The sequence below is a fragment of the Anthonomus grandis genome, chromosome 2 (assembly GCF_022605725.1).
Source record: "Anthonomus grandis grandis chromosome 2, icAntGran1.3, whole genome shotgun sequence".
NCBI lineage: Eukaryota > Metazoa > Arthropoda > Insecta > Coleoptera > Curculionidae > Anthonomus > Anthonomus grandis.
Window position 1 is genome coordinate 36896606 of NC_065547.1, and position 14596 is coordinate 36911201.

Sequence of the window (14596 nt, forward strand, 5' to 3'; positions counted from 1 at the left end):
TGATACTAAAAAAAATCATCTACAAAAATGCAAAAAACTGTGTTCGTGTGACTTTGGCACCCTCTAACTATCCCCCTTAGTTGAACCACTTCATTCTCAGAAGGTAAATAATAACAAATTAAAGCTGCATGTCTTCCTTACTGTATTAAAGGAGTTATATGGGTTTAACCAAGGAGACTGGAACTAAAGAGATTGACCCAAATGAGATGATGCGTACGCAAAATTAAACGATAACTGGGTTTGTAAAATATCCACCTCGACGCTGTTAGTCCGAAGTGTACCTCGCTCTGATAGGATACTCTGCACGTGGCAGTATTCTATAATTATTTGCCTTTAATATTACTGTTTCGCAAATAATAAGACTATCAACTGTCAAATAATGGGTCAAGCCAATCAGAGTGATGAGGTACACTTCTGACTAACAACGCCGATGTGGCTACTTTCTAAAGCTAGTTATCATTTATTTTTGGGTACGCATATTTAGCATACAGATCAGTCTCCTTACAAGTTAGTCATGCTTTTGTATATCCCTAATAACTTATCGGGGTTAGAAAATAAGGGATTATATTATTAAAAGAATTACCCAAAACATAAAATTATAACCTTTGCAAACTTCTTTATTTTTATGGGCTCGTCCTCTATATACCTTTTATATTTGTTTTCTTGTTTTTGTTTACTAATAAAAAAATATCGTACCCAAAAAATATATTTGCATACATCTAACGAAATATTAAAATGTCTGGGCATGGTAAAGCGAAACCTGTTTAAATTATTCATAATTTTTACGATATTTATATAAATTATGCAAAAGTATGTTTTCAATAATAAGCTCAAAAACATAACGGATATCGATAATGTATGCTTCTTGTTTCTTATGTTTTCTTGTGTTTTTATATTATATATTTCTACACAAAGAGACTTACCATTACACCGTTCAGGACAAGGAGGACAATCAGTTCGGTCCTTTGTATAATGTGGAAAGCTATTAGGTCCAATTTTCTTCCAGTCTATCGTATCTTGATAACACAAATTTGGAGTGCCGTCAATCTTTATATAGCCCCTTGCTATGTAGGACAGTTTACTAGTACCGATCTGAAATAATAAAACGCTGATAATATTGAATTAGGCACTTAAGTATATTTATAAACTTTTTATCCAGACAATTGTTTTTAAATTCCAATTGTATGGCTAGGTGCCAGTCCTAAAGAGATTTAGTGTAATTTAGACACTTAGCGCGTGAAACATTATTAAATAAATTTAGAATCTCGAAATATCAGTTGTTCAGTGGCGGCACGGTCTGAGAAAGCTAATGCTTTAACAACATTTTTTGCTATTCCACCACTTTTAATAAAGGATACTGCAAGCTAAACGAACTATCGAACATTTTTTTATAAAGTAAACATAGCGGCCGTGTATCGTCTTTATTTTCTCCACAGTTATAAGAAAGTAAGAAGGAAACCTCCCGACCCGAATACACTATTTTTGCTATACAAGAACAAAGTAGCGAGCATCGGGCTGTGAAATAATTTATTTAGTTATTTATTTACAAATACCACTTTAGAGGTAAAAACCCAGTTACAAAGCAGAACGAAAAAAAAAAACAAAAATACATACTTAACAATATCTTAACAAAAACCAAACAATTTCTGTTAATAAAAATATATCTATATTTTAACAACCTATTTATAACATTTTTCTAAAACTGGCCAGAAGATTCTGTAAATAGATCGATATCCTCTGATATAGGATTATAATTATTACACATTGCATGTAAACGTGAAACGTTCAAAACATTCGTATGGGAAGTCTGCAAGTAGAAAGTATTGTTTATGCGAGAATTGAACTGTGGTACCATAAAATTAAATTTTTCAGTATTCAGGGGACACAGTCTAAGATATTGTTTACTGGTTTATATATAGATATTAATAGGACATACTTTCTACGTTTCGTAAGTGATGTAAGGTTAAACCTTTTCAAGAGTTCATCAATCTCGAGAAGGATATTCTCTAGGGTAGAACAGTGAACATTATAACCCGGATAAAAGACAATGGCTGCATACTCAAGCTTAGAACGAACGTAGCTATAAAATAGAAACTTAGCAGCATCAATATGTTGAAATTCATTAGTAGAGCGGATAATGAATCCAAGCAGTTTTAAAGGATCCGATGTAATTGAAATACAGTGTGGTAAGTATAAAAGACAACTTACTATCAAACAGCACCCCTGAAACCCTGAATTTCTCTGAACGGGTAGGTAGTTCAATATTTAAGTTACAGTCATAGAGAATTTGTTATTTTTTGCTTGTGTAAGACACTACAACACGTTTTTTTTACATTTGATTGAATAATAAACAATCATTAATAAATTTAATTTTTATATAAAAGTCTATATCGTCCGCGTATAACAGTTAATTAAGATTTAGCGAACTCCCTATATCATTAATGAATATATTAAAAAGTAAGGGACCCAAAACCGAACCTTGAGGTAACGCCGAAGTGGCTATGTATTCTTTTGATTGAAATCCCGTTAGAGAGAAGATAGAAGAAGATTAGATAGAAGCTAGATATTGACATTGATTTGGAAGAAAACATCTAAAAATATTTATAAGCTACACAATGAAACTCATATTAGACGTTTTTATCACTAGAAGAGTGTGATCTAATTTGTCAAATGTTTTTGAAAAATCCAAATAAATGACATTTGTCTAAAAAACCTTCGTCAATGGTTTCTGCAATAAATTGAGTCTTTATAGTTAAATTTGATTTTGTAGATCGACTGCTAAAAAATCCGTGCGGCCTAACAACTAATTTATGTACATTTATATACAAATATACGATAGATTTTTCAAAACTCTTTAGTTTTTACTGACATTGACTTTTCTGATGATTTAGTGTGTTTATTTATTAAGATAAATATAGGCAAATCAATTTTTCTTGTTGGAACAGACCACCAAGGTCAGATTTAGAGTGTTGTGTTGAATGTTTTGATGAAATATTATCATTTACATGTCTACAATATGAGAATATTATTATCCTGCGTGATGTTAATGTTAATCATTTACCAATAATATTTTACTTGATTGTCTTACAGCTTATGATTTTACTCAGTTAATAAATGAGCCTACTCGTATTGCTGGTATTGCACAAGCACTAATTGATGTTATCTATTTTAATAAACCCTCAAATGTTACAAGTCCAGCAGTACTTAATGCTGATTTAATTAGTGACCATGAAGCTATATTCTGTAGTATCGAGATTATTTAAACATTTTAATAAAACTGATTTTTATAAGGACCTGAATAAAATTGTGTGGGATAATGTGTACTATATTAATAATTTAGACGAAAAAATTCAGTATCTTGCTATATATTTGCTCCTTATTTGATAGACATGCACCCTCTACGACGTCAAAAATTTCTAAGCCTTATACCCCGTGGATAACTGCAAATATGCAGCTTTTTATAAAAGAAAAAAATAAGGCATTGTCAATTTTTAAAAAGTCTAAAAATTTGGCGGATTGGGCATATTATAGACATTTTACAGGCAGATGCGTAATCTTGTAGTGGGAATGATTAGGCGGGAAAAAAGAAATTATCTGCAATTTCATCAGAACATCAGAGATAGTAAACAGTTATGGAGAGCTATTAATAATCTAAGTCTAAAAAATGTCTCTAATCGTTCTATTTCTTTAAATCTCCGAGATCCAAACAAAATTAATGACTATTTTGCTTCAATTTATAGCCCGTTAGGTAGTTGCCCGGAAGAAGTTGCTAATTTTAAAAACAAGCAGTTTAAGCATGATCTAAATTTTTCATTTCGATTAGCCAAACTTGACGAAACTTCTAACATAGTCTTAAACCTAAAATCAAATGCACACGGTTGTGATTCAATATCAGCGTCAATGTTGCAACACGGTATTCCAAAGCTATCGCCACATATTACGCATTATAAACTGTTGTCTAGAAACTGGGTATTAACACCTTTCGATAAAACTAATAATCCAATAAATAATTTCAATTATCCCGGTCATCACTAAAGTTTTGGAAATATTTATACAGCCGCAAATTAACGACTTTCTCACCTCCAATAATATTATTCTGCCTAAGCAATCTGGGTTTAGAAAACAACATAGCACGACATCTGTCTTACTAAACGTTACCCAATAGATAATTTCTGCAATGGATAAAGGTGACTCCACTGTACTTATAATGCTTGACTTTTCTAAAGCATTTGACACCTTGGATCATCATTTGCTTTTAGCAAAATTGGCTTATTATGGCTTTGATAATGTTTCTCAAAAGTTTTTTTAGATCCTACTTATCCAACAGAAGGCAAATGGTGGTCTTGGAAGATCAGACATTTTCAAATACCAAATATATAAAGTCTGGAGTACCTCAGGGAACTGTTTTAAGGCATCTCTTATTTTTAATTTGTTTAAAGTTGTAAAATACTGCCAGATCCAGGGGTTCGCGGATGATACGCAAATTTATCATTCTTTTAAAGCTGAATCTGTATTAGAGGCATCAAATAAAATAAACGACGATCTTTCTAGAATTCCCTTCTTTTCCTCTCAAAATAATTTAAAACTCAATCCTTCAAAGTGTTGTGTTTTACTTCTAAGAACAAAAAAAGATTTGCATTGGACGGTTTAAAGCTTTTTGTGGGAGGTAATCACCTAAGTTTGGGTGAATGTGCAAAAAATCTTGGATTATTTTTGGATGGTGAATTGCGCTTTAAGTTACACGTTTCTGATGTCATTAAAAAGTCATTCTATTCTTTAAAGCCATTGAATCTTTAGTATTACCTATTATGAATCACTGCAATATTGTTTATTTTCCATGTTTAGACAAAATCACTGCGTACCGTTTGCAAAAGCTGTAAAATCAATGCTGCAGATTTATTTATAGACTGAGAAAGTATGATGGAGTCTCTGCAAGGCTATGTGAACTTGGTTGGCTGCGCGTGGAAAATCTATTCTCTTTGCAATTGGTGGTTTTTGTGCATAGAGTGCTAGCGCCGTCTACTCCTCTCTACCTCCGCGAAAAACTTACTTTTTGGAAAAATTTACATGAAGCAAATCTAAGATTTATAAATAAGTTGTCAATTCCTAGATATCAAACAGCCTTCTTTCGTCGCAGTTTTCTGTATAATGCTGTGGCAATATACAACAACCTTGTTCCGAATCCTATAAACGAAATGTCAGTAGCGGGTTTCAAGAAAAAACTAAAGCTGCATTTTTTAACGAAACAGAATAGCTAAATTGTCAGTAGGTATTTTTTATTTTATAATTTTTGATTTTTATGTACCAATGGGTGTATATCTGTTTAATTTTATATTACTATTAGTGCTACCATTACAAATATTAATTTTTTTTGCTTTCTGTTGTGCTATCTAAAATAATTTTGCTTACATTTGTTAAATAGGTTAAGTAGATTAGCCTTTGGCTAGACTTCGCCTATGTACACTATTGAAAAGTAGAAATAAAGTCAATATTTATTATTATTTTGAAGTTTGGAAAAAAGAAAGTCGTGAAGACTAGTCTATAATTTTGAATGTAATTTGTGTCGCCATTTTTAAATATAGGACAAACTTTAGATTCTTTTTAAATAGGCATTTCTTGGTGTTTAGTACACACTTATAGATTATTTTTTAAAAGTTTAATTCAGCAAGACGACAATCTCGTATTAAAAAAGCTGGAATGAAATCAGAACCTGATTTATACTTAAGTTTACGAAGTGCTTGCAAAATATCTTCTTCGCTTATGCTGTCTATTTGGATAATTTCAATATTTATGTTAAATATTGAGTTGTTTGCAATATTGTTGCTTGTTGGAATTGAATAAGATTTGTTAAAAAAAAATAAACATCACACGAAGCAATTGAAACTAGCCTCGTTCGTGTCATGTGAGAAGTTCGATCAAAATAAATGATTTTTTTTCGGATATGTCAAACCATACAATTTGAAGCCCAAGGAAGATTAAAATACTATTTATTAAAATTAAAAAAATATTCTTTCAAAAAACTAATACAAAATTATGTCATTCACGTGATATTTTCACAGAGAATACAACAGATCATGCTTTTTTTTTAGCTGTGGCTTTATTTTTAATCAATTTATCTTTCTTTTCTCCAACTTTGCTTAATACCCAAATAGTATTTTTTATTGGACCGAATGTAACCAAGTTAAATAAACACTTAATAGTATTAAAAACTTAATATTCAGTAGAATATCTATGCTTAACAATGAAGTTATAGGGTAAGTAGCAGGTTCTTTTGTGGTTCTTTCTTTTAGTTTTTTTTAAAATTTGTGCATTTTTCATATTGCTTAATGAAATGAGATAAAATGAGATATTCTAAGGCTGCTCAACAATAGTTTAAATCCTTTAAATTTTTATAAGAACTAATGAAAGGTAAATTCTATAATTAAACCTTAGGACGCAAATTTATTCGTCAAAATCGGGAATTTAATGTTATTCGGTATTAAATTTGAATTTACATAAAGACAATTTAAATTTAGTATATTTAGATCTGATTACTAAAACTTTACTATATTTAAAACATTTTATAACGTAAAATAGTACTTCATCTCATTAGGTTCGGTAAAATCGGACAAATTTATAAAATCGTGAATTAGCAATCCGAAATCTAAGTTTTCAGGAGCTCTATTGATCCATAAAACTCTTTATTTCTTTGTTCCATGAAACCAAATTCTCGGGAGCTATTTCATAAAAAATTTAATTTTTACAAAAAAATTCTCTTCACTTATTTAGTAAATTCTTTTTGGGCAAGGTTTTAATATCCTGGATCCCTCAATTTATTTCGAACAAAGTAATTGAGGAAGAACCGCGTGTAAGCCGTCAGAATTTTAATTACAATAAATGAAACATTTTGGATCTAAAAAACAAATATTTTTACAAAAAATTACCCTGTAGGTTTTTTATAGCTCTCATCTTAATTTAGAAACGATTATGAGTAGGTAACCTTGCATTATATATAATTTATATTTTTTTAATTTAATACTTTATTAATACATTTTTTCACTTAATACAGACTTAACCCTACTAACTCCTTTGAAACTGAGTAGTTAGGGAAAATTAGTAAGCAGTCCTAACTGAAGTATTTTCTGCAACTGTATCTCAAAGACTGTATTTACAAAAAAATTGTCTTTACGTTTTTTGTACATCTTATTAATAGTTATCAAATAATATATCTTTTACTTCCAATACTGTTAATAACATCCTTAACTTCAACAAACTTTATAAGGAAAAAACTGTGAATTAGGCAGTCTGGAACTCACATTATATTTACAAGGTTTGTAATATGTAACAAACCATTACTAATAGATTAATTGATAAAGAAACAATAACATACCTTAAATCTCAATAGTAGTAAAACTTTAAGCAATTATGTTTCAAAAACTGTTTTACAAAAAAACACTTAGTTTAGTTGAGAAACAACTAAGAATGAGCGGCCTAAATTTAAGTTGAGTCTACCTAATTTAGAATTAGTTGTACAATGTACATACGGTATTCAATTTATATATATTATATTTATTTATAATGTTTCATTAATTAAGATATTTTTGTTAATAAAAGGGCTCTTCACGTATACTGCCAAAATACAAGGGGCTTAAGAACCAAGCTTAATGAATTTTCTTTGGCCATGGATGGAATGAACTTTGATATTGTTTGTTTAAGTGAATCCTGGCTTAATAAAAACATATCTGATGGAGAACTGTTTGACTTAAATAAGTACAATGTCTTTCGACGTGATCGGAAGACAACAATTTCACAAAAGAAGGATGGGGGTGGTGTGTTAATAGCAACCAAGAAAGTGCTTAATGCAGTTAGTGTACCAGGGTTTTTCAGTGATGCAGAAGATGTATGGGTGGCTTTGAAAGTCGGAATCAATACAGTGTATCTTTGTAGCGTTTATATTCCGCCAAGTGATCGTATGGCATATTCTTCTTTTTCTTCAAAATTATCCTGGATAAGTGACAATGTAGGTGGTAGTTCTATTCTGGTGTGTGGTGATATGAACTGTTCTTCGGTTACATGGGAAAAGAAAAATAAAACTAAGGATTTTTTGATACCTATTACTGTAAGTGCTGAGCATGCAGAGCTTATAGATACATTATCATTTAGTGGACTAATGCGATATAATCCTATTAAAAATAATAATAACAGAATTTTGGATTTAATTCTTTGTAATAAAAACTATATTAGTCATATTATAAAATGTTTAGCCCCAGTAGTTAAAGAGGATAGCCATCATCCTGCTCTTGAAGTTTTGTTTTGCCTAGATATTTCTAAATCCTCAAGAAACCCAAAACATAGTTTTTTTAATTATAAAAAGGCAAACTTTGAGGAAATCAATAATGAAATGTCTAAAATTTATTGGGATACTATTCTTACTAGTGTTAATATTGATATAAATCTAAGTAAATTTTATAATATTTTAATGGATATAATTAAAGAGAAGGTCCCACTTATCCATCAGAGTAGTGGTTACCCTCATTATTTTTCAAAAGCTACTATTAAAGTAATTAAGGAAAAAAATAAATTCCACAAAAAATGGAAAATATATAAAAACCCATCTGATCTAAACATATTTAAACTCTTAAGAAGTCGATCTAAGGGGCTAATAAAACGTGATTTTAACAATTATATATCCTTTTTAGAGGACGAAATATCAACAAATAATAAAATTTTCTGGAAACTTGTATCTGTTAAGAGGGGAAATTCTGGCTTACCTTCAGTTATGAAATATAATAATATTGAAGCCTCCACCTTAAAAGAAATTAGCGATTTATTCTTAGAGTATTTTAAATCGGTTTTTGTAGCGCCAAGTGTATCAAATAATCACCATAACAGTAACATGACACATGATAATCTAGGTTTAATTCAATTTCAACTGGATGAGGTTGTAGCAGGAATTAATGATCTGCATCCTAAAAAGGGTGCAGGCCCTGATGGCATACCTTCATTATTTGTCAAAAATTGTTCTAGAGGGCTCTCATATCCTTTATATAAATTATATAATCAATCGCTTTTACAAGGTCAATTTCCGGATGCGTGGAAAGTTTCCAATGTAATTCCTATATATAAGAACGGACAAAAAAATATTATCTCCAACTACCTTCCAATAAGTAAGCTCAGTATATTTGCAAAATTATTTGAAAAACTTTTATATACATATTTTTTTAAGTTGGTGAAAGGACAATTGATTTTTGAACAACATGGGTTTTTTGCAAACCGTTCTGTAGACAGCAATCTTCTCACCTATCTTGAATTTTTAAAGAAAAATATGGACAAACGTATTCAGGTTGATAGCGTCTACACAGACTTCAGCAAGGCCTTCGATAAAATTAACATTTCATTTTTGCTAAAAAAACTAGCTTTGGTAGGTGGGTGGTTTTCTTTTAAAATGGGTTGAATCTTACCTCTCAAATCGAAGGTTCACAGTCTGCATAAACGGCGTAAACTCCGAAATAGTTAATGTAACGTCGGGGGTGCCCCAAGGATCTCATTTGGGCCCCCTTTTTTTCATAATATTTATTAATGATATATTTAAATGTTTTAAACACTCGGAGTTTTTGCTTTATGCAGATGATCTTACATTCTTTAGACCTATAAAATCACACAAAGACTGCCAGCTCCTGCAAGAGGATATAGAAAGCCTTGTTGAATACTGTCGGATCAATTGCCTTTTTTTAAATATTGAAAAATGTCAGTTTATTTCATTTACTAAAAATAAATTAAAAATCCAATTTAATTATAATATAAATAATGTTGATCTTAAAAGGGCTCAAGATGTGAAGGATTTGGGAATCATTTTTGACGATAAGTTACTTTTTGATAAACATATTAATACCTTAGTGTTAAGTGCGTATAAAATGTTAGGGTTTATTAATAGGCAGGCTAAAATTTTGAAATCCTCTAGATCCTATATTTTTTTGTATTATGCATTTGTTTATAGCAAGCTTAATTTTGGGTGTGTTGTTTGGAATTCGATTTAGTCAATTTATAAAGATAGATTGAAATCTGTGCAGAACAAATTTTTAAAGTGTTTTTATTATAGGGATAATTTAAATATTGTTACTAATGACTTGGGTGATATAAGAAAACATTTTGGTGTACTTACTCTTGACAACAGAAGAAAAATTTCAGACCTTTTATTTTTGCATAAACGGTTGAATAATAAATTGGATTGTCCATGTTTGATGCAGGGGTTGAGGTTTATTGTTCCATCACGGCAGTTAACACTTAGTGATCTTTTTAATTTACCTTTCAGAAATACTAACAGTTGTCAGTCATCTCCACTGTGTAGAATGATGAGATTATCAAAATTTTTATAATAACATAGATCTCTTTTTTGAAACCCAGAAAAACCTGAGAGGTGTATTGAAGAGAGAGCTACTATAATTCGTGTCCCGGACTTTGTCTTTTGTGTAGGAATTAGTATTTACAGATTAGTATTTAAAATTTAATAGTCTTTTTCTGGTTTAGCAATTGTTAAGTGTATTTAACCTCTATATATTTTCATTATATTTCTTCCACTATATTTATGAGTGGATACTGTAGTGGGTTTACCTGTTTGTATCCTTAAGAAAATAAATAAAAAAAAAATAAAATTAAAAAAAATAAAAATATTAATGTTAATTAAGTACATATGTAAATTTTGACAAAAACCTAATTTCTAAATAATTTTTTTTGTAAATACTGTTTGAACTTGGAAGTTTGTAAGATGCTTAGCCTTCTCATCACCAATAGAGCAATTATTAAAAAATCTTTATCTAATATAAAAATAGTCTAAAATCTCACTTGCCAGATGTTGAACATCCTGGAGCTCTAACTTACTAAAATTGTTTTCACACAAAATGTCTTTACTTTTTTTTGTAGGTATCATGCAGATTTCAAGTTTTTTGAAATAAATATCTAGAGTTTACGGTGCATTTAGCCGGTTTTTAACATACAACCCAACTTTCGTTTTTCTCTTTTTTACAGAACATTGCTTTTTATTATATTTGAAGGTCTTATTACATTTACAAGGTCATATCCTTGATCCTATAAAATCCCTACTAATAAAGAAATTGAGAAATAGAATAAATAAATAAATAAACTGGAGAATGGTGATGAACTTTCAGCAGCCCAAGTATTAACTCTCGACCTGTTCAAATTGATAAGAACCATGAGTGAGCAGACTGAAATACAAACTGTATTAACTCAAAGTTCTAGAAGCTCTATAACTAACATTATACGTTACCAAAATTACTTCCTACCTTTTTTGAAGGTATTAGTTATATTAACAACTTTGAGAACATTCTGAACTTACTAAATTATTATAAACTATAATATACAGGAAAAAACTAGGAGTGAGCAGCCTGAAATGCGAATTGTGTTATGCTATGCTTCCGGCAGATGTCAAATATTGAAATTACTCATTTGTAAAGAATCTTCACCTCTTTTTTATAGTAGCAATGACAATGCTAATTTTGTTCACTTATCAGAACCCACTTCTCATAAAACCGCTTTTTAATATTATACACGTGCCTCCCAATTTGTTAAGTGCTTTTGAGGATATCGTGTGTGTATATAATAGCAACACGTGGCAATCCATTACAATAATAATAAACGATTAGTCTATAGTTTTAGCTTTACTATTTGTAAACAGATTGTTTGAATAAGTCATAAGTTAAGTTTATCTTATTTATACTCTTGTCGACTAAAAATGTAATACGCATATAGATACATACATCAAAGTGGTCTAAAGGAAAAATATATTAAAAGATAATTAAATTTTGTAGACATTTGTAGAAATATTTGAAATTAAAAAAAATAAAGAAAAGTTAGCGTTTCTCCCGTTCTTTAAGTATGAATTAAAACAATCAAAAATGGTCAACTAATTTATTTACAGTCTTCTTTACGCGGTCACTCACGACCACTAGAGATACTTAATACCAACGAACATGTTTTATGATAAACAAAGCAGTTATTCCTGGGTTCTTAGTGAGTGGCGGTATCTTTATCAAAAGGCCCTTCCGTTTTTCTTTTCAAGACTAACACTGTAACGGCAGTGCTCGTCATGAATATGAACATCGGCTTTCAAATAGGCGCATTCCTTTTTACAGAACAATTCTGAAAGTACACAGACTATTTCGGGAATGCGGACTGCGTGATTATTATTTCGATTGGGAAATGAATGAATAAATTTGCCAGCAGACTTAGATCAATGAGATACTGTTGCAAGACATCCAACGATCAGTGTACCGTAAAATGGGGTGAATAGAAACAGTTTCGGACCTTTCCTACTTTGTTGCAACAAAAAATTAATAAAAACGCTCTTTTTCTATTCACCCTTAATGTGGGGTGAATAGAAACACCTCAAAAAATGTCAATTGATACAAAAATTTAAATACACAAAAAAAAACTGACAAAAACACCAATTTTACCAAAAAAACATTTATTTCAATAGAAATGTAACAAGTTTAAACATATTATTTAAATTAAACAACTTTGATGCAAATTAAATTTTAAAATGTCTCTTCTTCTTGGCGTAGATGCTTCTATCTCGTCAGGGAAAACCAACAACCTGGCGAAAATGAAAGGTGGAAACATCCGGATCTGCTAGAAATCCATAAATATATTCTGACGAGTGTTTGGTGGGGCGACTTCTTAAGAAAGTGGCTTTAATGTCATTTTCTGTTATATTAATGACTTGTCCGATAAAATATTTATTTCTTCGTCTATTTCGATATTATGTTGGAAAACACACCAGAAGCCAAGTTCCTTTATCTATTAAATCAAGCGAAATAGGAGAAACACATCGGAACAATTTACCCTCAAAGCAGACTCATGCTGATGAATTATTTGTATCCAACTTATTCTCGGACCTTTCGGTAAAACGTAGTGAAGTGTCCATTTCTGAGTCTGCCAGCAGGAACTTGAATTTTACGACGTCGACTCTTCACATTTTGACCATCGCCATATCTCATTGTTCTTAGAAGGTTTACCAAAGAGTTATTAAGTCCTTCTTCAATGTTCTGATTCTCATCATTTGTCTCGTCAAGATTTTGCTGCGGAAGGCGTCTGAAGACTTGTTCTCTATCTAGTGGAAAAATTACACACTTTCTAAACCCAGATTCTATGTTTTTTCCAGCATTAGGCTCAATAGCCTTTGACAAGTCATTTAGCAAGAAAGGGAATTTGTCCTTTGGAACCGTGCAATGTTTTGAACCAGCCCCCATTTTCCATTTTTCAAGGATCTGTTGCCAAGCTGTTTTAAGAGGCCGGAAAAATGCCACGTCCAGAGGCTGGGTCAGATGAGTAGAGTTAGCCGGGAGAAACATAAATGAAATATTATTTTCTTCGCAAAGAGATACCGTACTTGCAGAAAAATGTGAACTCAGATTGTCGCCAATTAAGTACGTTTTTCCCGGTAGATCTTTTACTGCAGGTATGACAGTTCTCTCTACCCAATCTGAGAAGGAAATCGCATCAAACCAACCTGATGGACTTCTATTAAATCTGACGTCCTTTGGTCCTCCAACTGTTCAAGATGTATACACATTTTTAGCTTTGTAAACCACGTATGGTGGAAACAATTTTCCATCAGCTGAAGCAGCGTACATAATAGAAACGGCTGACTTCGACGTATTGCAAATACGTTCTGGATAGCGACAGCCCCTTTTCGAGATTACTTCCTTTCTACCCGAATCATCAGTTAAATTTATTTCGTCGTAATTTATTATGTTTGATGGCGGTACATTTTTCAACTCCGTGGCTAAATTGTCAAAATAAGCATTGATAGTATTGGAAGAAACAGCAGCTCTTCAGCGCTTGATGTTTTGGCAGATTCTAGATCTTAATTCATTTTTGTGACGTTTTAAAAAAGAATTGACAAAGTCTCTGCCAGGGATATTATCTTTAAATCTCGTTATTGTTTTACCTCTACTGTCAGGGTAATTTTTTATTATCATCCTGACGTCCAAATGGTCAAGTGGATACCCCAAATCGGAACAAACTATTAGTTGATGGACTAAAATATCTTCTTCTTGTTTGGTTAGGGCTGTTTGTCCTCCATGACGCTTTAGATTTCGGTTTTTGTAGTGCCGATGAAGCACAGAATAATGAATGTTGTATGCTTCGTGAGCCACTCTATAACTCATCCCATTGTCAATTGAAGCAAGGGCTATTTTTAGAGTTTTTTCATCAATTTTCTTATATGTTTTACCTCGAGGGTCTGATTTATAAACGCGAGGCATTTTCCTGCAAAAGAAAAAACAATTATGGGGTAGATAGAAATAGCGTGTTTCTATTCACCCCAAAATTACTTAAAAGTGACGTTATGTATTATATTACGTCATAGCAAAAAAAAATAAGCAAGACAAGCAATTTCTGAAATAGGCAATGTAAACCAGATACCCCACAGCTACTTTAACCAAAAACTCAATGTCTTACCTGTTTTTAGCTAACCACTGTGAACAAAGTTTTGCTAGTGATGAAAAAAGCACATGTGTTTACTCCGACGGGTGGTTGGTACTGCAATCAGGGCTGCCAACATAAAACATCTTTGGCCTGTTAAAGTTGTTATGGCGAC

The 14596-nt window shown here is 31.3% G+C and overlaps 1 protein-coding gene across 4 annotated transcripts in view; it reads right to left on the bottom strand.

The window, feature by feature from the left end:
- Positions 1–14596, bottom strand: part of LOC126749572 (insulin-like peptide receptor) — a 434160-nt gene that overhangs the window by 112557 nt on the left and 307007 nt on the right. For all 4 annotated transcript variants that reach the window (XM_050459290.1, XM_050459299.1, XM_050459287.1 and 1 more), the window contains one exon: positions 924–1092. In XM_050459290.1, coding sequence (XP_050315247.1) covers positions 924–1092 — 169 coding nt within the window. The remainder of the gene's footprint in view (positions 1–923; positions 1093–14596) is intronic.